Here is a 26,123-nt window from a genome sequence, read left to right as displayed (position 1 = left end):
TGGTAATTTTTCTTTAATGCTCTAAATTCACCATCAACTTTTTCTTTGTTTTCTCTCAACATTGCACATTGTGATGAATGAAAGTCAATATCAACACCCAACATAGCTTTATCTCGTCTCATTTGCTCTAATTCTCTTGACCAGCCTTCTCTTTCTGCTTCAAACTCAGCTCTCAGGATTTCAATCTCTGATGGAACCACCTTAATGCGATCTTCTATAGAGATATCCTCATTTTGATCTGGTAGAGGAATATTTTCATTTTTCCTGACATATCTCCATTCCTCATAATCAGGAGTTAACATTTCTTTTGCTGCTTTAGCTCGGATACAAAAAGTTGTTTTCCAAGCTGTAACGGCTTCCATGATATTTCTTTTATAATTTTTGCTGTGAAATGCGAACTCAGATGAATGTAATCCAGCGGTGACAGGTACAAATTGACGACCTTCATACTGTCTTATGACCAGAAGTGGTGCATATCCAATTCCTCCCCATAATCCGAGCAGCATTATCCAATTGTAATCTCCACATTTGTAAAAGAATTCCCTTTGGATTTGCCACGGGGCTCGCCAAACAATGTCATTGCTTTGCAGATTTCGAAAGGCATTAATCCACATATCTTTCTTAATTTCTTTCGGCCATTCCTGCTCCAGAAATTCTTTTAATGGTGAGTAATCCATATTAAAGCGTCGGTATGAAACCTTTTCTGTCCTCCAGAAATGACTACGGATCCAAACATATAACAAATGGGTACACCCTGAGAATCGTCCACCTCCTAGCTTTCTACAAGCATTTAACGATCTGAAAGTCTCTGCTAGAATTGCAGAAGTAGGATTAATCTTTTTCGGTAGCTGTTCAAACAAATCTACCACTGCAGCTTCAACATATCCCAATACTTTTGGGAAGATGACCATATCATACATACCTAGAGCAAATAGATCGAATCGTACTTTAGTATCTGGATGACTCTGAATAAGTTCTTTAATGTTGGTCCAAGAAATGCCTTCGCTTTCGCCTTTTTGTTTTGTACGGGATGCCACCCATTCTTCTCGTACCCAGGCAATCTTTGCTAATTTAACTCGAAAGGGTTGAGTTTTAATTGACTTTGAATAGATTCGATTCTCCAAAACCCCTTCGATGTGTAGCAAAGTTGTGTACTCTTCAATAGTAGGGACCAAGTCCTCTTTATTGAAAGTGAAGCAATTGTACCCTGGATTCCAGAATTGAATTAGGGCTCTGAGTAATTCATCATCAACTTCGACATAGAGCAAATATGGGATGTCTCCGTAAGTCTGACAAAACTGTAATTTTTTGTTTGAATCCCAACTTTCCCAAATACTTTGCAAATCTTGCATATCATTTCTTTTTAGCGAAACTGGAGCATAACTGGCCAAGTCAGATACATAATCATCCTGCAGACTGTCTCCTTCTTGTCTTTGTAAGTCCTAAGCCCACTGTCTTACTTCTGAGTTTAGAATTACTTGATTTGAACACTTTTTATCCATGGATGAAGGCTTTCCAATGAGACAATTAACACAAAGATCAATGCCTTTTATCCTGTATGATGCTATGCAAACAGAAAAGATAAAGAACACACAAAAAGAAATGAATTAGTTTACATAATAAAGAAATTTAATAATAACATTTACCTAACTATTTTTATTTAAACATGCTTTTTCATAATTTAAATAATTTAAATATACATGTAATTTAATCAGTAAAAAAATAAATTAACAGGAAAATTAGAATTCATTTCTCCTGTGTGTACACCTATTTTGGACAAAATTTCGGCATGACTTCAGATTGGAAGAGTTTCTAGGGTTTATTATATGTAAGGTTTCAGATCTAAGAATAAAGGTACCCGAATTGTCCTTGTTAGTGCCCCCTTGGGTTGCTAACCCTCAATCCTAGTCCATCACAGACTAAAATGGATCGAGTTCAATTCGAGGGGATACATTTCTCTATGCCTGACACGGAGAATAAATTCTCACGAAGACATAGAGCATATGAACCCCGAAAGTTACTTGCTAGGTCTGACACGGAGAATAAATTCTCACGAAGACGTCGCTTTCACTCCCACTTAAAAGGGACAAACTCAATTATAGAGCTTATGTTATGCAATGCAAGTATTGTGTGTGAGGAGAAATGTTCAAACCTTTGACAGAAAAATAAATAATGAAATAAAATACTTGTAAATAAAATGAAATATTAATAATATATATAAATACTATAAAAATAATATGTATATAAAAAAAGAATTATAAATTAAATATATGAAATTTTAATTTATAATTAATAGAGACAATTTATAATTGATTTTTAAAAGTTTGACCAGGTCCCCAGCAGAGTCGCCAAGCTGTCGTAACTCGTTTTCGTCCGGGCACGAAATATTTATTTGGCGGGAAAATTGATGTGAATAAATGGTTTTTGAAAATAATTTGAGAGTCGCCATCGGCCTTTAGGGTCAGGTAGGTCGAATACCTAAAAATTATTTTTTTAAAAGAGTTTTAAGAAAACATCAATTAAAAATTGAACTGATCTACGTTTATAACCAAAAATTCGTTCTTTTTAATAATAAAAAGGGATTCGTGGTCGGTTACGTTTAGGGAAGGATTAGCACCCCTACAACGCCCAAAATTGGTACTTTTTAATTATAAATTGTCTCTATTATTAAAAATTTAAAAATTTAAAATATATTTAATTTATAATCCTATTATTTCAAAATTATATAAAAAATATTTAAAAATATCGGAAAATGACTTCTAGGTGCCTTAAGACAACTCTTTTCTTTGATATTAATAAATATTAATTTGAATAAAATTAAATAATAATTTTTTATAATATTTAATTTTAAAATACCAGAATAGGACATCCAGTTGTATTAAGACTGCCCTTTTCTTCGATATTGAAAAATAAATGTTAAAAATAATTTATTAAAAAAAATATTTATTTATTATATATATATTTATGACTACATAATAATAATAAAAATATTTAAATATATAAACAAGTAAAATTAAAATATAAAAATACAATTAGAACTATATATTTAAAAGCAATAAAATAAATAAAAATATTTAAAATTATTGACTAAATTATAGTAAATTAAAATTAAAAACCTAATTCAATATTAATCAAAATTATAGGGATTAAACATGCTATTTTCTTATTTATTAATTTAGTGACTAAAATAAAACTATATAAAATTCGGATATTAGAATAAAATAAATTAAAACATACTATTCAGATTAAAATATTAATTATTAAAATTATAGGACTAAATCTATTATTTACCCTATATATATTATTTTAATATAAATGACTAAAATAAATAAAATTGAAATTAAAGAACCGAATTAAAAGGATTATAAACTCGATTTAGTGACTAAAATGGAAAGTTTATAAACTAGGATGACTGCGGAAAGGATTTAACTATTAATAATTACACAAATAGCCCTCCCCGAAACGACGTCGTTCGGGAAGGGCTATTTAAAGCCAGAAACGGCTGGCCCTTCGGGCCAGCTCTCTCTCATTCTCCATTTTTCATTCTCTCTCTAACTGAGAGAGAATGAAAAAGCTCTCCCTTCTCTCTAGCTTCCCTCATCGGAGGGAAGCCGGTCACCGGACGGCAACCGTCTGCCGCCGTGACCCTCATCGCCGGCCACCGCATCCGGTTGCCGGAAAATTTTTATTTTTACATCATTAGGTTTTCTCCTAAATAGCTCCCGATCGGAGCAAATCTAAAGAAATACCTTCGGTTTTCGAAGGTTTTGGTGAAGTTTGAAGAGGTCTGGTGGCTTCCTCGGTAAGCTTCTTTCCTTTCTTTTCGTTTCTGTTTTGGTTTACTGCGGATTGTGGGTTATTGTTCTTTGTTTTTGTTCTCTGTTTTTGCTGGTCTCTCTCTGTTCCTCTCTCCTTTTTTTTTCGCAGATGGGGTGATGGCTTTATAGCCATCACCGGTGTGGCCATCGGACCGGGTAAAAGAATACCCTTCGGTGAGTCACCGGACTCCCAGTGGTGACTCACCCCATAGCCATAACGTGGACGGCTGGCGTTGGAGCTTCTGGAGCCTTCGGTTGGGGCGTGGCAGCGGCTGGAGCGACGTGGAGCGGCGGCAGCTGGTGTAGTCCCTAGGGTATCATAACCCTAGGGTTTCGTCTGGCGCCATCTGGACCGTTGGATCAATGCTAGATCCAACGGTGGAGAAGCAAAGCGGCGACAGCTGGATAGAAAACCCTAATTGGGTTTTAGGGTTTCTGATTTGGGCCAGTTGGGTCCTTTGTAATTGGGCCGGTCCAATCTGGGCCTGTTTGTAATTATTTTTTAATAATAATAATAATTATTATAATAATAATAATAATAATAAAATGAGTAAAAAAAATTTAGTATCTTCATAGAACATATCCCTTTGATCCGAATCATATACCGATGGAGACTGAAAAAGGGCACCTCCAAATATGTTACTGGAAGAAACCTACCAAGATGTACACAAAAAGATGAGGTCATAAGTATCTGATGTAATGTAAGTATCAACAAAGATGATATGACAAGAAGTTCATTCGAGTTCTTACACTACACTATACGATAAACTTAAGTCGGTTTCGGACCAAGTGAGAACATTTGCTTCATATAAGAAACCCATCTCCCCTGTCTCACCTCTTAATTCCTGAAATGTTGAAGAGGTTAACTGACCAATAAGTAGAAAGGATGTGATTAATCAAGTCCCAAAAAACAAAATCAAACACAAATATACACCTTAAAAGGATGACTAGTTGCCTGGACCATTCCAGTAGCAATACCAGAGCTCACATTCAATTGTATCTTCTCTTTTCTTGCAATTTTGAATTTTCCTTATAGCAGGATTAACAAATTCGGGAAAACTGAAGGGCACAGTCAGAGTCTACTGGCCATCATTATAAGACAATTTCTGAGACAATTGAAGCTTAATCGATATAGAAGTACCCCCATCGACCTGGAAATATAAAACAAACATTCATCAGTAGAAACAATAGACTTACAGAAAACCGAGTTACATTATACATAACATTGAGACATGGATGCACCTTCGGTATTGTTATGGTAAATATATGAGGACTCACAAACACTCCGTCTTCTGGTTTCGCAGTGTTCTTAACACCCTTACTTTCTTCTACTCCGACTAGCTTAGTGGAATATGATTTTGTCGGAAGAACGACCTCAACACCTAGAATTGAACCCTGTTAGCCAAGTAATACATTATTGCTTGACACCATTAATAAGCACTTCAAACACCATTAGTTGAAAAGGAATCATTTTGAGCTAAGATCAAGACCAAAAAAGGCTTAAACCTAAATCCATCCTATTGACGATGGAGGTATACAAACTCGAGATCTATAAAGAGAATAATATCTTCTTTTACCAGCGACACATCGGGACGGCAATGCGACAGTTGCAAGAACGGCTACCCATAACACAATGAACCCTCCACGTCCCAGAAACCTGAACGAAGGCCGTGTCGCCGTCACAATCAACGTCGAGATTGATGGCGTTCATCTGGAGAGGAATCAAAGCGGGTCGATCCAGCCTCCCATGCACGTGAGGCTGGAACTTGGGATATCCGTGTTGTAGATGATCCTCGGGTCGAATATGACCGCATACACCATCGGCGCCGATGGCAAGTAAATGTGAGGTGACTTCTCCATCGGTGGTAGCGGCTTCGGTGGCGCTACCGCCCTGTCTTTCCCTAAGTATATCCGATTCCCTACCTTTAGCCCGTCCTACACCGCCTTTGCGAAATCCTCCGCCATTGTTTAACGAAAAAATCTCTCTTTAATCCTCTTTTTTTCCCCCTTCTTCTTCTTCTTCACATGGGAAAACGAAAGGAGATTGTTTTGGACAGAAAGGAACGGAAGACATTCATCTTTGCAGGGATCTGGGATTACTCGGGTGATCGGGTTCCTGGAATCGACATGACCACCTTATTCGTATTGCTCTTACATTTTTCGAATGGGATTGTATTTTATTTTATATAATAACAACGATGCATGCTTCACAACTAATTCAATGCTCAACTAATTACAGAATCTTGCATGGGATCTTAGTCCGACGTATATGGTTACTATTGTAATATTTAAAGGGTAAATTACATTAGTGGTCACTAAAGTATAAGTAAACTTCTTTTTTCAACATTAAAGTTTTACAAATAATGAAACAACCATTAATATTAGGATAAACTACACAATTAGTACCCAAATATCAGTTTCGGTCCATTTTAGTACCTAAACTTTCAATTTTTTCAAAATCATACCTAATATTTAGTTTTTGTTTCATTTTAGTACCCATCGTAAAAAACTTAACGTGTTCAGTACCTAAACTATCAATTTTGGTTCATTTTAGTACCTAAGCTTTCATTTCCCCCCCCAGATATTAACGTTAAATTTTAAACGGGTACTAAAATGAAACAAAAATTAAACTTTAGATATAATTTTGAAATAATTGAAAGTTTAGGCGCTAAAATGGATCAAAATTGATAGTTTAGGTACCAAATGTATAATTTATCCTTAATATTATCATTTAATAATGAAACGATCATTACTATTAACGTTTGCTAACAAATTGATAACTTAATCATTAACAACTATTACCATAGTCACGGAAGTTTGATATAACATGAATGACGTGACACATATGACATTAATTTTAAGTACATGTGAAATTATTATGTCAATAATATGTGTTAATCATATATCAACTAACGATTTTTATCAAACATGAGCTATTTTGATAGAAAAATTAAAATGTTGAGAACTAAAATATTAAAAAAAGGAATTAAAGTAACCATTTATATTGGACTAATTTTATCATTATGCCTATAGGCTTGATTTGAGACATAACTAAACATGGAGGACTCATACGTATTTCCACCAAAGTAAAATTGGAAAAAGACGCCGAAGCCCCCCCCTTTTCAAAGTATCGAAATGTTCCCGTAACATAAGGGTGCAATTGTAAAGAGGAGAAAGAAACCAAGAAATTATAATAATTTTAAAAAGATAAAAAGACATCAGAGGTCCCTGTATTTAAAAAAAGCCAGTGTGACCCTCATAATATTTTTTCTCAATATAACTCTCCAACTCATAAAATAAGCCTAATTTGACTCTTTAATCAACGTTTTTTGTCGTAGATCATTACAATGCTAATGTATTAATCCATGATACTGATGTAGCAGTCCAAGATATTGATGGATAGTCTATAGTGATTTGTCGTTGACCGTCATTCGGTTGGACCCCAGAATTGGGCTTCGACTTGAAAAATGGATTGGAGTCGCCACCGATCATTTATTTTAAACAAAATGGGTTGACCGGATACCTTATTTTTACTGATCCGCGTCTTACCAAAGATGTGTCGGATTCGGGAGTCGGTTACAGTCAAGGAAAGATTAAACCCCTTGAACTGTCCTTTCGGTACTATATAATTTCCAGTTGTCTTACTTAAGAAAATTGAAAGTTAAATTAAAAGGTAAAATATCGATATGAATTACTTACCTCTGATTGATTGGAAATGTACTCTTTAGAAGTCAAAAGACGTGTTAGAAAAAAAGACAAATAAATAATAGAGAAAGTAAAAACGAATGAGATAAAGAAAATAATAAGAAATAAATGAAATCAAAATGAGGCAAAGATAAAAATGAATAGGATAAACAAAAGAAGTAAAATGAAAAAATTGTAATAATAATATATACATGGCAAACAACTAAACAAAAATAAGACAATAATAAAAAATATATGTATAATGATGGTAATAAAAAATGGAACTAATGTATACACACCCGAAATAATAAATAAAAAAATGTAATATGCACAAATGAATATAATATACATAAAAGGTATCAAAGCAATAAGTATAATGTACGTCTATACAAAAAAATTATAAAAAAGTAATATATATATAAATAAGAAAATTAAATATTAGAAAAATAGTAATAATAAATAAATGAAAAAAAGAGGAGAAAAAAACATATATGTATTAATAAAAATAAATACGCATATATAATAAAATATAATAGAAAAAAACTAGAAAATTTAAAAATATATATATATATATAAACAAATAAATGAATTAAACTGCTCAGGGACTAAATTGAAAGAACCATAGGCTAGAAGTAAAAATTCAAAGCAATATTAAGGTGTGAATTCAATTCTGGGTCAAAATAGCTCTTTAAAATCAACGAGGGATCAAAAGGGTAGTTGACCCTATTTTTAAAAAACACGGGGATCTACTCGGGTCATCGGGTCGGGCGCATGGATCGTATAAAGGCCAAATTTTGACCTGAAATTATCATTTCCTCCATTTGAAAAACGCAGTCCTCCTCCCCCCATTCATTTTCTCTCAACGTTCTTCACAAATGAAGAACAAACGCTGTGGTTCTTGGTGCCCAGAATTCGGCCACCCTAATGCCGCCTCGCCGTCGCCTTTCAACGGCCGCAAAAAAAATTTGTTTGTTTTTTTTATTTTTTTCAAAATCTCGAAAGCTTTTTCACCCTCTTTTCAAAAAAAAATCAAAACCCTCTTTTCTAAAATGCAACCCCGAGGGCTAGATCTGGAGATAGGTTTTCGAAAAAGGGCCTCGCTTTGCTTCATTGGCCAAAAATTTCTCCTTTTGGGGTTTGAATCGAGAATAACACGAGGAAAACGACATGCAAGCTACCAAAACGAGGAAAGGTACGAACTTTACCTTTAGTTCTTCTCAAAAACTCAAAAAAGGTTTCGGTTTCGCTCTGATATTTGCTTGAAATTTCTGCTTTTATTTCGTGTAATCCCAATCCCCTTACAAATGGATGATTACATTTATTTATAGCTTTGATTTGTGCTATTTTTGGACCTATTTGATTCCTAATATGACTAATATTTGCTTGTTGACGGTGCGAGATCCTTGCGTGTTGTTGGTGGTTACCGTGAAATCCGGTGACAGTTACGTGCATGACCGGAGGCGTGGGGACTTCAGCCATGGGTGATAACTCCTTGCAGAGTTGATGGAGTGTGTGAGCTAGGGTTTCCAAAACCCTAACTGGACCGACTCTATTTGGGTCACTAGGCCGTGTGTACAAGACCACTGCTGGGCCTATCACAAAAACTAAGATAAATATATGTTATAATAATATATAATGTAAATATACATATGATATTAATTAAACGGGCATTGATGAAATTAAGTGTCTTCATGATTAATAACGTAACTATCAACTAAGTTAAATTGATAACTCAAACATGATAAATGAACTATCACATTAATTTCGTAGATTTTCACATTAGTACTGTAATAATCAAATGACGAAAAAATTAATCAAGAGTCACATCTAATTTATTTTCTAAATTAAAAAATTATATTAAAAAACACACGACAGTGATTGATTTTCCCCCAAAATTATTAGACCTACGCATTTTTGCCCTTTAAAAAAATATTCTTGCTTTTGACCAATAAGTGAGTTTTCTTCATCCCTGAGTGAACTCGAAAGAGGCCTAAAAAGCGCTTGGCAATTTCGTTCTTGGGGAAATAGCTTTCTCTTATAAGTAAGAATCTCTGCAACCAAAATCCCATAAACAACAAAAAGAAAAAGAAAATAATTCCAAAGAAACAAGAGAGAAAATGAGTCGAGGAAGTGGAGGCGGATACGATCGCCATATCACCATCTTCTCTCCCGAAGGTCGTCTCTTCCAAGTCGGTATGTATATGTATATACTCACTCTACTCGCCTACTTTTGTATTGGTTCCTATTAATAGCTTTGGACCAATTTTGATTTTGGAATGAATTGAGCAGAGTATGCGTTTAAGGCAGTGAAAGCAGCTGGGATCACATCGATTGGTGTTCGAGGAAAAGATTCAGTCTGTGTTGTTACTCAGAAGAAAGTTCCTGTCCGTACCCTCCTTCAATTTATTTATGGGTTTTCCTTTTTGGGGTTATTTAAAAGGTTTTGGCGATCTGGGTGTTTAAGTTTTTTAAATAATGTAATGCAGGACAAGCTTTTGGATCAGAGTAGTATCACTCATCTTTTCCCTATTACCAAGTTCCTGGGATTGTTGGCTACTGGAATGACAGGTTTAGTTTTGTTGAAATGCCATTTTTATTTGGTATTTGATTGATCGAATATGAAAGATTTTTGTTACGTTGACTAGTAAACTAGGGTTTTCTGGAGAATAAGGATTTTGGGTTGATATTCCTAATTTTAAACTTAAAATAGTCTAAATTAGGGTTGAATATTTTCTCCAAAGTTGCATCCAAGGTTTGGAAGCTATGAAAATGTCAATTAGAACGGAATGGTTTTCTAAATAAATTAACTGTTACTAACACTGGCATCACATAATGATAAACTTTCTATCGTTAATTTGCTTGCCAATCTTTAGCATAGAACTCAAATATATTTTTATGGCTACATTAGGTTAATGTTCAAGGCTAAAATTCCTTTATTGTTATGCAAATACTTTGAGAGGGTTGCTTTTCTAATTGGCATTATTGCTCTGCAGCTGATGCGAGGACCTTGGTCCAGCAAGCAAGGAATGAAGCAGCCGAGTTTCGGTTCAGATACGGATATGAGATGCCTGTGGATGTATTGTCCAAATGGTATGGTTTCTTATATCCTCTTAAGTTGAAATCCCCTTAAGACTGCAGACAATGTACTCTATGTTCTGAATATAATCTTGTGTCAAAAACCAGTAACTGACCTCATTTTATATTACTATTATTTTGAATTATTCATTAACTTTTCTTTGATGTTTGGGGTTCTTGTGATTTCAATGATCATACAGCTTATTTAGAATAACATGCTTTATTGATGTAGGATTGCCGACAAATCACAGGTTTACACTCAACATGCCTATATGAGACCTCTTGGAGTTGGTATGTGTATTTATTCTTCAAAATCTTACAAATTTGGTTTTGTTTTTAATAATTTGTCTTTGTCATAGAAGATTTATGATTTTTCAGTTTGTTAACTCACGTAAGCTGCTATATGCAAATGTATGTACGAGCAACTTTCTCAAATTTTACTTGTTAATAGCTTTCTTACTATTTTCTGTGAAGTTGCTATGGTTTTGGGTATTGATGAAGAGAAGGGACCCCAACTCTACAAGTGTGATCCAGCAGGCCATTTTTATGGTCACAAGGTAGTTTTCAAATTAATTTTTATTGCCCGTTGAGTTTGAATCCTTGACTTTGGTTCTCAGCACCTTGTTCTGGAAGCATATTGTATTATCGTAGTTAGGATTCATTGCTGTTTTTCTCTAATATTTCTCTTTGACTTATTATTCACATAGACCTTTATTTGCGTTACGAAGGTAGTAATGTACTTGCTGAACCCCCCCAAACCACAAATTGTTTATGATAATGAAAGACCAGAAAATCATAGATTTCGGAAGGTCGCATCCGAAAAAAGTTCTTAGAATGGGAATTGTTCAGCAATCTCATACCTGGCTATCCACTACCCATCATATATTCATATCATGGGTGTTTGCTGGCACGAGTTGATATAAACTATTTCATTTTCTTTGTACTTCTCCTTGGGCATGAAAGTAGCATGTTTGTTCTCCAATCTGAGCTGATAGGTGCAATAACATGATTCCAAATTATTTTTGACTAATTTTAGGATAAGCATTTTGACGGTGGGATGAATTTTGACTGATATGCTGCAGGCAACCAGTGCTGGATCCAAAGAGCAAGAGGCAATTAATTTCTTGGAAAAGAAGATGAAGAATGACCCTGCTTTTACTTATGAGGAAACAGTGCAGGTATGTATATTTTATTTTTCCTTTATGCACGGTAAAGGATGTTTCCAAAGACCGCATTTATCTAATTGTTCCTATTACTACTATTCTGCAGACTGCTATTTCTGCTCTGCAATCTGTTCTTCAAGAAGATTTCAAGGCTACTGAGATAGAGGTATAATGACTCAGCTGATCCTTCTACTTGCTAGCGGTTACAGTATTTGATATCTTGCCATTATAAGTTTGCAACTATAGATAAACTGCATAATTAGCATATATTTTGGCTTAAGGAAACACCAGTAAGCAGTAGTTCAAAGCTATCTGGTTTTAACTACCATTGAATCCTTTATAACCTCAACGTGAATCTGAAAACAACCTGCTAGGGGGTTGTCCCAGACATGTGAAATGCACCACACATGTATTTGTATTTGTAGCCAAATGGACATGCCAGTAGTTAAAAGACCTATAACACAATATCGATGTGGATTTGAAAACTACCTAGTATGAGGTTGTCCAGACATGTGGAATGCACCATACATAACTTTTCTAGCCGAAGGTTAACCGTTAACTACCATGTAATCACGTATGTAACCTACTAGAAAGTGATACACAATGCCAATGGGGATTTGAAAACAACCCACTGCCTAAATGTCCTTTGTTGGTTTTGATAGGCTGCTTATAGTTTAATCTCAGTCTAGTTTAGTTGATTTTGTTTCTCTAATGTAAATGCATAAATATATTCCCGATAGTGGTTGAATTGTTGTGTCCCCTGTATTTGAACTGTAGTTGACATTAACATCTTTTAATGTTTGGCAGGTAGGAGTGGTGAAAGCTGATAATCCAGTTTTCAGAGTGTTGTTGACAGAGGAAATAGATGAACATTTGACAGCTATTAGCGAGCGCGACTAGTAAGCATTAAAAGACCTTTCTGTTATGATTTGAAACAACAAACGTGTTTTACTTGACCATCATGTTTGAGTGGGATTGGAAGAGGGCTTAGAGCTTACAATTATGTTTTGTATTACTGCTTGAACCTTTAAATACATTCACGTTACTGGATAATTGTCCTAATTTGTTGCATGTCTGTCAATTACTGCATCAATTTTCTCTTCTGTCGATGGTGGTCTACGAGCATTAGCATGTGCTTTAATATGTTCATGGGGGTGGCCATAGTCATTATATGGTCAAGTGGGGTGGTCTGTGGTGGTGGGTCTTTTTGTTTCTTTCGTTGCCCCGGACGATAACAAACAGGTTGCAATTTTCGCTTGGTGTTGGATAAAAGAAGCGTTTGAAAACAAACGCAAAATAAAACAAGAAATAGATGGCAACATCCGTATCTCTCTTCAAAATCATTTGCTACCAAACCACAAGGCATCAGTTGTAGTTATCTGGCCCCAAGCAACAAAATGGAAGGAAAAGAAAAAAGATTCCCTTTGCCGGTGGCGGCTATCTAAATGCCATGATGGTCGTGAAAGGCCCCTGTTTTCCACAAGGAAGCTGCCATTGCCACACCTCTATTACCGGCTTCGGTTTTTGTCCCATCGGAAGAAGAGTGAACTGATCTTGCACATGGCTCGTTTGCCTTAACCACAGATATTGTTTTCATTTTACGACATTGAATTACAAGCTTTCATCTGCTAGAAGAAACAAACCAAGTAAAATCCGTATTGGCGAGAAGATGATGAGTCGAAACACAGAGATGATCATATGAAAAAGACCCAACAATGTTTACATAAAAGTGGAGAGCCATAAAAAGGTGGGAAATGGTGGTTCAGGGAGGATGTTTGATTGAGAAAAACCTGTGATGATTGTGAATTACTCCAAGCACTAGGTATCAGCTGAATGAGAGAAGATAAAAAGAACAAGACCCATTGTGGTCAAAAGTTTATTCTTGTGTGCATATATGTATGAATCTTATCACCAATCATTTAATGATAAAAAATATAAATAGGCAAAAATGTATAAGAGAGGTCTGTACTTTTGAAAAAAAAATCAGCTCTTGTATTATTTTTTTCTTTCAATGTGATCATCAAACTCAGAAAACAAACTTAATGTGATCATTTAACAAATAATTTTTGTTATTGACCGTTACATTACTAATGTGTCAATTTACGGTAATAACATGGTGATCTACTATACTAATGTGACAGTCCATCTTCCAGAGTTTTTAATTTTACCAATTTATCATATCATCGCCACGTTAATTAAAAGTTAACATAATTATTAGATAATGTGAAGAATAGACCCACATGACATAAATCTCTTTTTCACTTTACCTGTTCATCTCCCTCCCCAAAATAAAGTTAAACTGAAAACATTTCACACACAAGTTAGAAACAGAGAGAGCAAAAGAAGGAATATTCAATTTGTGCTCCCTGTAATGGCGATTTCAAGCTTAGATACTCAAAACCCACCGAGCAAAGCGACAGCTCCCATTGAAATCCAGTTCGTTAAATGCGAATCCTGCGGCTTCACAGAGGAATGCACCTTTTCTTACATCCTCCGTGTCCGGGAACGCTATCAGGGCCGTTGGATTTGTGGACTCTGCATCGAGGCCGTCAAGGACGAGGCTCGGAGATCGGAAACGCTTATCTCCACCGAGGAAGCGCTGGACCGCCACATCAGGTTCTGCAATGAGTTCAGGTCGTCGAGCCCTTTAGAGAAACGCTGCACCCCATCTCTGCCATAGGAAGGATTCTTCGTCGAAGCCTGGATTCACCCAGACCTCTCAGGTCGGATTCCGGTAGCGCCTCTTCTTCGGTCTGACTGCCCCTTTTAGGCTTAAATTATTCTAGTTTAACGGTAAGTAACATGGAAAAGAAAGGAGGAAACAGAGTTCTGTTTCGATATCAGATTGTTATATACATAAATAAATTGCTCTACACTTTGGCATCTGAATTCCATGGAGCTTCCAGTATATATACATACATATATGTATGCATATGATGAAAAGCTTCGGCTTTAGACTATTTAGGTATGTTCTTTTTGTATCTGTTTATGCATTATTGTTGAGTTGAGCATGATCCAGGCTTATATTATGATGTTCCAAGTAACTTGCTGTGTCCGAAGCTGACAAAAATGGTGAAGCTTGGTCTGGTTTCTCTTAGCTTTGCATATTAAGGAGAGAAGATTTGGATACTTGTGGCATGAACAATGTAAACAGAAAAGAAGAAGATGAAGACAGGAAACGGAAGTGCAAGAAAAATTCCCAAGAAACAAAGAAAACAGATGAATCTAGCTTAGACTAATCGTGTTCTATGTCTCAGCACAAATCTGGTCGCTGAGAATGTCTGCAGACATGCAAAATCTAACCAAAAAACCATATTAAAAAAAATCAAAACGTGGGACAGATTCCACTTGGAAGAAACCAAGATTAGTCAGCTGCCATTGTTGCTGCAGTCTCAAACAGCAAGATGTTGCAATAAAAATATCTCTCCCCCCCCTGTTTTGACAAGAACGTGAAAATTCGCGACATTTTTGAAAAATCGTTGCCTATAAGCCAAGTCACTGCTCCTGGTTCTGCTAGTCAGCTATCTGTTTGACATGGAATTCCTTTTTCTGATGTTCCATGGATTAATGGATCCAGTAAGGATTCGTCTGCTGCACTTTTTCTGTAGTGGTTTCATCTAACCTATATTAAATACCCCTGAAAGAAATAAAATTATTAGAGGGAGTAGAGCTTGGGGAAACCTTATCTGTATACATACATTTTCCACCTCGGTTGTAGTGCTATTTCAGGTTTAGGGTTCTTTTTCGAGTGTAGCCGGTTGCTTATTCGAGCGAGTCGATAGCGAGTTAGACAATACTCAACTCGTGTTCGTTAAAAAATTTTGTTGTCGTTAAACTTGTTAAATTTTTACTCGACTCGTTACTTGTTAAGTTTAATGTTCGTTGGTCGTCTAATTTCTCCTTAAGTTCATCAAAATTTTTATATTATTTTCTTAACTATTGGTAAAATCTACTAATATTATATATAATTTAATATAAACATAAATTAATAAATTTAACTAAAAAAATTAAAATAATGTATGAAGCAATTTTAATTTTTAAAGTCTAAAATCCAAAATAATAATCCATAAATACATTAAAATAATAAATAGGGTTTATATTTGGGTATAGTAAAATATTAGTTAATAATTTAGTTTTTTTGTTTATTAGAAAAATAATATATTAGCAATTTACCATCTTTTTATTATTTATTAGTAAATTAATAAATTTTTATTGAAATTATTTTTGAAGATAACTACTAAAATATTATATAAAAAATTAACGAATTGCTCACAAATTTATCGAGTCGAGTTGGACTTTACTCGACTCATTCGTTAAAATATCTAGTCGAACTCAAGTTTGAGTCGAATCAACCTGAATCGAATTTTTATCGAACTTTGACAAAATCAAATTGGAGTTGTTCAACTCATTAAGCACCCCGAGCACCCACGTTGAAAGCAATGGAGATGAACTCGAGACCCCAAGAGATAATAGTTATCTCTTAACCACTAAGATTGTTTAGTTAGTTTTTAACTAATGGAGTGAAACGTTAATGAAAGGATAAAAATAAAATAAAACCGATAGTTTGAAGATTGATACATAATACTTTAGAGTTTAGGAATCAATTTAGGATTGTTATAATTCGGAGACTCATATGAAATGTTTTAAAATTTAAAAACTAATTTAAGATAAAAATAATAATTTAGTGACATATTATGCAATTATCTCGAGAAAAACCTTTTATTCTCCCATTGTTTTCAACATTTATTCCATTTCCGGGCTCCACCTTCCGATCTTCCTTTCATCTTCCATTCTTGTCTGTGTTGTTTTTAGGGTTCATTCGATCGGCAAAATTCGGACAAGATGATGCACATGACCTTATACTGGGGAAAGGATGTGACTCTCCTCATCGATTCCTGGAAGACCGATTCATGGCTGAGTTACCTCCTAACCTTACTCGCTTGTTTCATCTTCGCTTCCTTTTACCAGTACATGGAAGATCGACGCCTCCGCTTCAGATCCCTCGCTTTCTCCGACCCATCTCCGCCTTCCTACGGCGGCGGATCCGCCGTTCCTCTCCTCCCTAATTACCGCAATTCGGCTAAATTCGCGACGGCCTTGCTCTTTGGTTTCAACTCGGCTATCGGGTACCTCCTGATGCTGGCCATCATGTCGTTCAACGGAGGCGTTTTCTTGGCCACCGTTTTGGGTCTGACTGCTGGGTACTTGCTTTTCCGGTCTGCCGATGACGAGAAAGTGGTGGTGGAGAACGTTTGCGCTTGCGCTTGACGCCGTTTATCCCCCCCCCCAGCAATTCAAGTAATGGTATTCGCCTTCAATTTATATACTGTACCAGAATCACGAATACTTAATTTGCTCTTGAATCATGTAGCAATTATCTTGGCTTTTTTCAATCAAATATCCTTCTTTTTAATTTCCCGATCTGATTATTTCTTCATAATTTTCTTGGTTTAAGTTGATTTTGATTCAAGGAACGAATCAAAGAAAACATGTGCATTCATCTGCCATAATTGCTTGCCGTTAGAATATCATGAACTACTGTTTCGTGTTCTAAAAAATGTCCCTTTTCCCAGAATATTTAGCTTTAAATTTGTTAACTTTTTCCATTAAAAATGGCTGCTTTATCAGTTGATTTCTAAAGCAGAATGGAATTTGCACAAACCAGAAAGCTTGATGCTCTGCTCTGTCCTGAAATAAATAAGCAAGAATGGAATTTGCAGCTCATTTGATTCCAATTTTTTTAGTGATACAAATCGAACGAAACAAGCAAAATTAAGCATTCCCAGTATTAAACAAGCTTATACATGGATAATTAAAGACTTCTCTTCTTTAGCTCCCATGGAAATTCCTTGATCAGCACTTGGTAGATTCACCATAAATGTAATCAAGAACAGCAATGACTCCGAAAACAAAAGCTTGATCGATTCCGGGTTTCACCACTACATGATAAAGATCTTTACTTGCCATCACCTCCTCCACTTCCTTCTTGACTCCGATCTGTCATTCACACACGAATTAAGACTTAGAACACTCGATACTCGATACCGTATTATAACATCGGCACATATGAACTACCTGAGCGACAATGTTGCCGACAGAATCAACGATGCTGCAATCTCTTTCGGGGAAATAACCATTGATCTCATAGTCCCAGTTTTTGGTGCTTTTTGGTTCAGTGCAGATTCTTATGGCATTGTTCTTTGCGAGACATGAACGAGGCTCCTTCAGGGTAAAAACCAACTTTTTTTATCCTTTGTAGTCGGATGTGTAACCTTTCCATCTTTTATGTATGCTCAATGCCTCAACCATCCCGCCCTGAAGTATAAGAATAAAAAACTCGAACATGAATATTATACGAAGTTACTTGAATAAATTGCCATCTCTATTGGAGACTAATTTGAGAAGCAATTATCCTCATGATGATCACTTCACAATTCCATGTTATCATGTTCTTTTTTACCTTTCCATCTAACATGTTCCTGCAAAATAAGCCCGCAAGTTCAAGCTTCTTCATTGGAGTTGATTGATTCAAATGCATGCATACAATAGGAAAACCCCAGATACGTTACCTTTCGACGAATGAGAAGCAAAGCATCGCCTTTTGCGTCTCTCAAAACGAGCTCCCCTTTGGTACCGAGAACGCCACAACCGTCGACCCGGAAAACAATCACCTGGCTACAATTCGTCACCACGAAACCACCTCCGTTCACCACGTGTGGTCTCCTCCGAACCACGAATACCACCTGAGAAGAGGAGCAGTACAGCTTGCTGATAACCGGCATTGTATTGGCTTTTGTCGCCATGGATGATATATATAGATATAATGTTCTGAAGTTCTTAGCTGTAAACTCTGAGACAACCTATACTTATAGATATAATGTCTGGAGTGATTACAAGAAGAGTGAAGGGTTTGAAATTGTTTTGCTTCTATGTTGAAAGATTAGGCAAAGTTGTTTGACTATTGCCATACGTAGAATACGTAAAATACGTATTGGCAAAGCATTGTGGATTGAATAGTAATTTGCTTGTAGAAGATGAGAACGGCAACGCATGCGCCACTCTATAAGCCTTACCCAATGATCTGAAAGCGTGCAACAAGTCTGGATCATATTGTTCTTCTTTGGTCAAACTGTAAGAAGGTCCTTGTATTATACATTTTCGGCTAATCTAGCCCCCTTTTTTTTGTAATTCGATTATTTATGATTGGTCGTGTCTTATTTTCTCTAATCATGTCATTATCAGGTCACATTATATGTATGCTTCAATTTTAATGACTAATGCCTTGTTTATTACAAGACTTTAATTGAGTGACTGAATTATAATCTTTTAGAAAAAAGTCGACTCGTTTATTACTAAACACATAATTGATTGGCTAGGGGTGTGCTTTACTCACATATAACTTTTATAATTTTTAGAGCGAATTGGAACAATTTTACCATTCCAGGGGGACACACCCCTGCCAAAACCCTGATTTGTCACAGAGTAGGACGAATATTATAACATTAGTGGCATTAAATTCACCAAACACATAATTCAAGGATCTTTTATAATATTTGACCTTTCTTTCTTCCACGTGAAGGTATCGCTTTGCATGTAGATTGAGTTTAGGAGCCAAGGTTTTCAAAAAGGGTTTCTGAAACCTTTGACAAAAATTTGGCAGGTGGCTGGCCGGAAAAAGGAATATCGGAGTAGTAAAATCTACTAACAAGCAAGTCTTCAATGACCGATGAGCAAAAGACTCGATGTAGGGACGAGTAAAACTCGATTCGATTATATTCTTTTTAAAAGATAATATTTGAATCATAAAAAGTTAAAACATATGAATTCAATTAATTCAAAATTTTCTGACTCGATTTGATTGGAAATTCACTCTTTACTTGATGGACCATTGTTGTCCTTAACCAAGTAAAGGTGCCTTCTTGAAGCTGGCCCAAATGTTTCTCGATTCGTTATTATTTATCTCTTATATCCTTTTATTTTATTAAACTAAAGTGATTACAAAGTAGATATACGTTCTACATTTGACAATCAAAGCTCCGGTCACTTACGAATTTTTACCCTAAAATCCCATCAAATTATGAATTAAGTGAAACTTCTCTAAATTAAATCAGAATCAAATGATAAACAATATATATATATATATACTTAAATTAGATTATCTATATTTTTAATCGTTATAACCTTCATTATTAGGGGTGCTTATCGAGCGATTACGAGTTGGATAGTGCTAGACTCGTGCTCATTGAAAATATTTGTTGCTCGACTCGACTCGTTGCTAGTTAAGCTAGTTAAAATTTTTCTCGACTCGTGCTCATTAAAAAACTTGTTGCTCGACTCGTGCTCATTAAGCTCGTTGCTCATTAAGCTCACTGAAATTTCTATCTTATTTTTTAATTATAGCTAAAATCTACTAATATTATGTAAAGATGAATATAAACATAAATTAATAAAATTAACCAAAAAAATATCAAAAGAGTGTATGAAACAAATTAAATGTCTAAACTCCAAACTAACAATACACAAATAAATTAAATAATAATTAGAGTTTATTTTTTGGTGTAGTAAAATTATAATTATTAATTAAGAATTTAGTATTTTTTATTTATTAGAAAATTAATAGATTTGTCATTTATCATCTTTTTTATTATCTATTACTAAATTAATATTTTTTAATAAAATAATTTTTTTAAGAAGACTATTAAAATTACAAAAAAAATTAACGAGCTACTTGCGAACTTATCGAGTCAAGTTAGAGTTTGCTCAACTTAGTTCGTTAAGTCTCGAGTCAAGCTCAAATTTGAGTTGAGTCAATCTAAATCAAGTTTTTATCAAATTTTAACCGAATCAAATTCAAATTACGCACGAGGTGCTCAACTCATTAACACTCCCTACTTATCCATAACATCAACATCTTTTATAAAAATAATTTCATCGATATCAACATAATTTGTTTTAAATAATCTGGGGTAAGTACAAGGCAATATATGTTTGAAGATAATTCTTAATCTTTTAGGATTTAACGTTCACACTCTTTACATTTATAGTACTCGAACCCGACTTTCTAGAAATAACAATAATTTTTTATTACATAGATTATTTGATTCATGCATTAACATAAATTTCGATTATATTTAAGGAGACAACCATTAAATTAAGAATAAAATTATTCAATATATTATTATTTTTCTCATTGAAAAATTTCTTTTCCAAAGTAAGAGCTGATTCTTCGTTGAACAGTGAAATAACCCTAAAAAGGACTTTTTTTAATATTGAAAAGAAGGATTAATGCCCAAACACTATGCTTTTTTTTTTGTCAAATAAGTGTCTACAATTTTTTGACTCATCTGGGTGCCTAACGTTACGAACGTTACATTTTTAGGTGCCCAAGTTGTTAACGCCGTTAGTTTTTCTTGTTAAGTGCTGCGTGTTAACACCTGATAATTTTGAAAATTTATTCTTTATAAAAATATAAAAAATGTTATTATGTTTATAAAAAAAACTTAACTTTTCTTATATTATAAAACAACCACAAAATATTAAATCCTAACCTTAATCCATCACAAGTGTCTTATCCGGTCACCACTGCCGTCGCCAATGTAGTTCTTGACATCATCCTAGTTATATGCCGTCGTAATTGTTGTCGATTCACCGACGAAATCGTGTGGGATCATAATTTTCATCCTAGGGTTTGTGAGATTTAAAATGTCGATTTGTGGTCGAGTGATCGTCAACTATCACGATTTCATAGGGGTTACGGTCGCCGGGGGGTGGGGAGATCGGGTGGAGCTTCTTCGATGGTAAAGGGTGGCGATTGATGTAGGTTTAGGGGTTGAAATGAAAGTTTTTAAAGTTTAGGGGTTATTTCAAAATTTATGTTTTTCCTTTTTAAAAATATATAATTTTTTTTTAAAATTTATATAAATTTTTTAAAATTACTAGGTGTTAATATGTGTCACTCTAACGGTATCTGGGCACCTAAAAAAGTAATATTTATAACATTATATACTCAAATGGGCAAAAAAAAAACTGTAGGCACTTATTTAACACAAAGGGATAATTTAGGCAATTATTTAGGAATTAAGGCTAAAAGGAAAGAAAGAAAAGTATTTTTCAACTCCTACGCAGATGTCACGTGCAATCTGAGGGTACAACATGGTGCTTTCCGCTTCTCCGCCTTCTGCATTTCACCACCCAAATCCCTTTGAGAATGAAAGACTGAAGCTTTAGCTTTTATAAAGAAATGGGTTCGTGCAAGGAGTTGCAGGCTTTTTTCACTGCCGTCTTTACCATTATTATTATTACTATTATTGTAGTAATTCATTTCCATGCACAAAGGTTGTGTCTTGATGAAATATCACAGCTTTGTTCCTCTCATCTAACAATGATGACACCCTTTTTACCCTCATTATGCTTATCTTCCTTTGTTTCTCTTTGGAATCACCATTTTAATCTCTTCTTCTGCAACTTTAAATGTCACTTTGTTTTGGGGTTTTGAAACTTAAAAAGCAGCCCTTCACCATTTCCGCCCTCACAGGTCTGAGGTCTCCACCACCATAACCCTTCATTTACATTGTTCTACAGCTTTTGCTTGGTATTTGTAGCTCTGGGTCGTAACTATCCTTGTCAGAAACGTTAATTACTGCTCCTGCCACTGTCAAACCCCCCAAAAAAAAAACCCCTTTTTTTCTCTCCCTCTTTTGTATTAGCTTTCACACCCAACATTAGTTGCAGCTTCTTGTCTACATTGCTTATTAGGGAGTGGGGTTGATAGTGAAGAAAATAACCAAAGACGACTTTTTTTGTTCTCTGGTTGTGACCGGAGAATCTGGGTTGCACCGGGGAATTAATGGCTGCAAAAACAGGTGGTGGTTCCGTTGTTCAGCCTCTGCATCCACCATGTCCAAAATCACCTCCGAAGTATCCGGATTTGTATGGGAAACGAAGGGAAAAGGCTAAAGTTCAGATGCTTGAGAGAGAGATTACTTTTCTTGAGGTGTGTTTTTTGATTTGAGATACTCATTTTGTTTATTATTATGCTTAAGATTACTTAATCAGAACATGAAAAAGAACAAAACCTGCTGTAGTTGACCAGTTGTAGTGTTTTTTTTTCTTCACATTGTAGCTTATACTGGAGACTGTTGTTTGCAGAATGTTCATCTTTAGATTGATACACAACTCTAAGGACTATTAGTTATTGATATAAACGTAAAATTATTAGCATTAATTAATTTCCCTGGTTGAAAACTGGATTTATTTGATTCATCAAAAACCCTCATCCACCAGTTTTTGTTCATGTATGTTATGTTAATCTCTGAATCATGTAAACCTTTTGAATTAGCTAAAACTAGCAATTTTAGATTGTTAGTTCCTTTTGATAGACGCATATTGGGTTGCACCAGGACCCTGAATTTCCTAATCTTTGGTCCAATCTGTATGCATCAGCCTATATGACAATTTGTCGAATAGATTTCGTATCTCGGTACGGTATGTTTAATGCCTGCACATTATAGTTATCATCAGCTCGTATGTGAAAAAAACCATCTTATGCTAACTAGGATTTAACTTTTGAACAGGAGGAGTTAAAATCTGTTGAAGGTTTCCAACCGGCTTCAAGATCCTGCAAAGAGTATGCAGTCTCTAATGATCTTGAATACAATCTTGTTGACCATTTGCTTATTTATTGATACATTCTGTGTATTAGCAGATAATGTTTATGTTCATTGTTTCTTCTTCTTCTCAGGGTTACGGATTTCGTAATGGCAAATTCGGATCCTTATATACCACCGTAAGTGCTAAAACTGCCGTCGATTTCGTAATTAGTTAAGGTTTATAAAGAGCATGTAAGCCTTACCTTTTATCTTTTGTTCCTAGTAGCAGTAAGAATCCAAAATCATGTGGCTTTTGGAAATGGCTTTGGTACCAATTTCTTGTCCTTCCATGTATATAATTATACTTATTATATGGTAATGCAACTGCATGTTTATATGCATTAGCTCCTGTCTTATGACATGGGTTTTATTCTTTGGCAGTGGATTGCCCTGCTGTAACTCGCCATGCCTCTGCTGTTGCTGTAATTCCGGGTGCAGTCGCTGCGATTGTAATCTATGTAACTGCAGATCATGTGACTGCATGTCCTGCAACTGCTGCAGCTCTTTGGATGAAGAGCCGTGTAGATGCGGTTCATGTAAGTGCAGCGCATGTGATTGCAGTTCGTGTTCTAGCTGCTGCCGGGCTCCGAAATGGCGGTGCTGCTCTTGTCCTAAACCACATTGCTGTAGTTTGGGGCTTCCTCCGTGCACAAACTGCTGTTCTTGCAGATGGAAATGCTCGTCTTAAATGTCCCAAGGTATGGGATTGCTGCAGTTGTACAAAAACCTGTTGTAACCCATGCTGCTAAATTGTCTGAAAAATGTCTTCCAAATTTTGCCAAAACAGGATCACATGTTGTAACTGTTGAGAAGCAATGCAAATGTTTTTGCTCTTAAAATAATCGAGTTTAAGGTAAAAAATTTAAATTCGACTTGATCGATATCGAAAGAAGTTCAAAACTCGAATCCATTCGAACAATTTCTTACTAAACCTAAAGTTCAACATTCTTTTACCTATTTTATGATATATGTGAGATCTTCACGATCTCTACGTTTTAGTGAATTATTATTCTTCTCGAATGTTTTTATTTCACATTGATGTTATTTTCGTGCTTATATATTCTTATTGTTTAAAATTATAAAAATAGAAAATAAAGAAAATATTTAAAATCAGAAAACCAACTAATCGGCACGACATGGAACAAAACAGCTTCAATCACGATTTGTAAGATGCAACAGCCACCAGAAAAATTCAACGCAAAGATATCACACTACACGATGATTTTTCCTTAAGAAAGCGTGAATCTTTGCTTTTGCTCAAGAATAAGAAAATTTTCGATTCTAGATCCCTTTGAACAATGTTCGGCTTATGAATCACTTTTAACCTGTACGACCTGTGCAACTTGTCGCACCACCATCACCGTGCCGGCCTCCGAGTACCTCATTTCTGCGAAGACCCGATCGAACAACTCACTGTCCGAGCATAGCTCCAGTACTAAGTGAACGTCGATTTGATCTTCATAAACGTCGTGGAGTTCGATCATGTTCAGATGCGATGGAACTTTTTCGATGAACTTTCGCATCACAGGGATTCTCTAGTCAATAACACGTCGAAGATGGAAACTTGGTACTATGTCATCAATAACGCCGCCATTGAAGAAACTCTAGTTTTCTCGACTCAAGGTGATGACATCGCCGTAGTAGTGAATATTTTCAGATTTTTAATGGCGAATTCCCTGTATTTTCAAGATCTTCGGTACTTCTTTTTATACATTTTCTTACAACTAAGAGCTCACATAATTTGACTCTAAATAATTACAAATAATAATTAGAAACAAGAAGGTTGTTGTAATGGAGTAGAGATGTCTAAGAAACATGTATAAGATGAGTAATATTAGGGGTTGGGGAGAAACAATATTAAAAAATAGATAAATTGAAATGTTGTCCCTACGCTAAGTTGAATTTACAAAAAGATTCATAATCAATATTTTGTCTAAAGTTTAGGAGTTAAAATAAAAATTAAACCATTTCACTAACGAGACACTTCATCAAACGAACACCATTCAACCTCCAAGTGACCAAAACTTAATAAAACGATAACATAAGCGACCAAAACTTATATTTTTTGAATTTGGTGAGTAAAAAATGTACAAATATGAAAGAAAAGTGACTAAAACTTAATTCACGTATTATCTACGTGGAAATGATGTAATTTTAATTTTATATATTTACTGTGTCACGTTAGCAAACCATTAGAGGCTTAACTACTCTTAATTTTTAATGACTACATCTTAATTAAAACGAAACGCAATTAACCAAATATTATATTTTTAAAATTTAGTGAGAAAATGTATATAAAATCCAAGCGAAAGTGATAATTATGTAGATTATCCATTTTCTTCTTCTATAAATCCTGTGATATTGATCAAGTTTTGGTTGCGTGTAGGTATCAAACTATCAGTCAATTTCTGACATATAAATATGCCAAATAAAATAACCTCAAATTTGAGGGTAATAATCATGTAATGTGTGGTAAATGTGGTTTCATAGCTTGTCGTGGATACAAGGTGTCTTGATTTGGTACATTAATCGAATTGGTATTTTTTAATGATTTGATGAGCATATTGAAGTCTATAAAGACTCTATATTCTACATGTTTATAATATACTTTATAGTTGATTATGAGTCGGATAGGATCAAGTTTTCAACTCATTAAAATACATTTCAATTATAATACTTTTTATCTGACACTAACTCGATTCGGATTTAGAAAAATTTCATTCAGACTTGAAATA

General features: G+C 34.9%; 4 protein-coding genes and 1 pseudogene across 5 annotated transcripts; 4 read left to right on the top strand and 1 right to left on the bottom strand.

Moving 5' to 3' along the window:
* Positions 1–9,481: 9,481 nt before the first annotated feature.
* On the top strand, positions 9,482–12,821 carry LOC120147638 (proteasome subunit alpha type-6-like). Of its 2 annotated transcripts, XM_039160957.1 has the most exons (9): positions 9,486–9,695; positions 9,792–9,886; positions 9,989–10,070; positions 10,496–10,592; positions 10,810–10,868; positions 11,052–11,134; positions 11,660–11,755; positions 11,847–11,906; positions 12,548–12,821. In XM_039160957.1, exons 1-9 carry the CDS (start codon positions 9,620–9,622, stop codon positions 12,638–12,640), a joined length of 741 nt encoding a protein of 246 aa, XP_039016888.1. In that variant the 5' UTR covers positions 9,486–9,619; the 3' UTR covers positions 12,641–12,821. The 2 variants fall into 2 exon arrangements, with proteins under 2 accessions (XP_039016887.1, XP_039016888.1); XM_039160956.1 differs by having other exon boundaries at positions 9,482–9,695; positions 9,792–10,070.
* Positions 12,822–14,075: 1,254 nt separating this feature from the next.
* LOC120147611 lies at positions 14,076–14,449 on the top strand. The gene has a single exon (XM_039160939.1). It carries the CDS (start codon positions 14,112–14,114, stop codon positions 14,418–14,420), a length of 309 nt encoding a protein of 102 aa, XP_039016870.1. The 5' UTR covers positions 14,076–14,111; the 3' UTR covers positions 14,421–14,449.
* A 2,054-nt stretch (positions 14,450–16,503) lies between these two features.
* Positions 16,504–17,153, top strand: LOC120147412 (copper transporter 5-like). Its single transcript, XM_039160789.1, has 2 exons — positions 16,504–17,012; positions 17,058–17,153. Exon 1 carries the CDS (start codon positions 16,583–16,585, stop codon positions 17,006–17,008), a length of 426 nt encoding a protein of 141 aa, XP_039016720.1. The 5' UTR covers positions 16,504–16,582; the 3' UTR covers positions 17,009–17,012; positions 17,058–17,153.
* A 249-nt stretch (positions 17,154–17,402) lies between these two features.
* On the bottom strand, positions 17,403–18,541 carry LOC120147593 (annotated as a pseudogene).
* Positions 18,542–22,586: 4,045 nt separating this feature from the next.
* LOC120147682 (guanine nucleotide-binding protein subunit gamma 3-like) lies at positions 22,587–24,128 on the top strand. The gene is made up of 5 exons (XM_039160992.1): positions 22,587–22,733; positions 23,314–23,366; positions 23,481–23,525; positions 23,612–23,656; positions 23,770–24,128. The coding sequence occupies exons 1-5, from the start codon at positions 22,587–22,589 to the stop codon at positions 24,074–24,076; spliced, it is 597 nt and encodes a 198-aa protein (XP_039016923.1). The 3' UTR covers positions 24,077–24,128.
* Positions 24,129–26,123: the final 1,995 nt, after the last annotated feature.

Source organism: Hibiscus syriacus, unplaced genomic scaffold (genome assembly GCF_006381635.1).
Source record: "Hibiscus syriacus cultivar Baekdansim isolate YM2019G1 unplaced genomic scaffold, ASM638163v2 tig00110940_pilon, whole genome shotgun sequence".
Classification (NCBI taxonomy): domain Eukaryota; kingdom Viridiplantae; phylum Streptophyta; class Magnoliopsida; order Malvales; family Malvaceae; genus Hibiscus; species Hibiscus syriacus.
The sequence above is the reverse complement of the archived record's forward strand: the minus strand, read 5'-3'. Positions and strand labels throughout refer to the sequence as shown.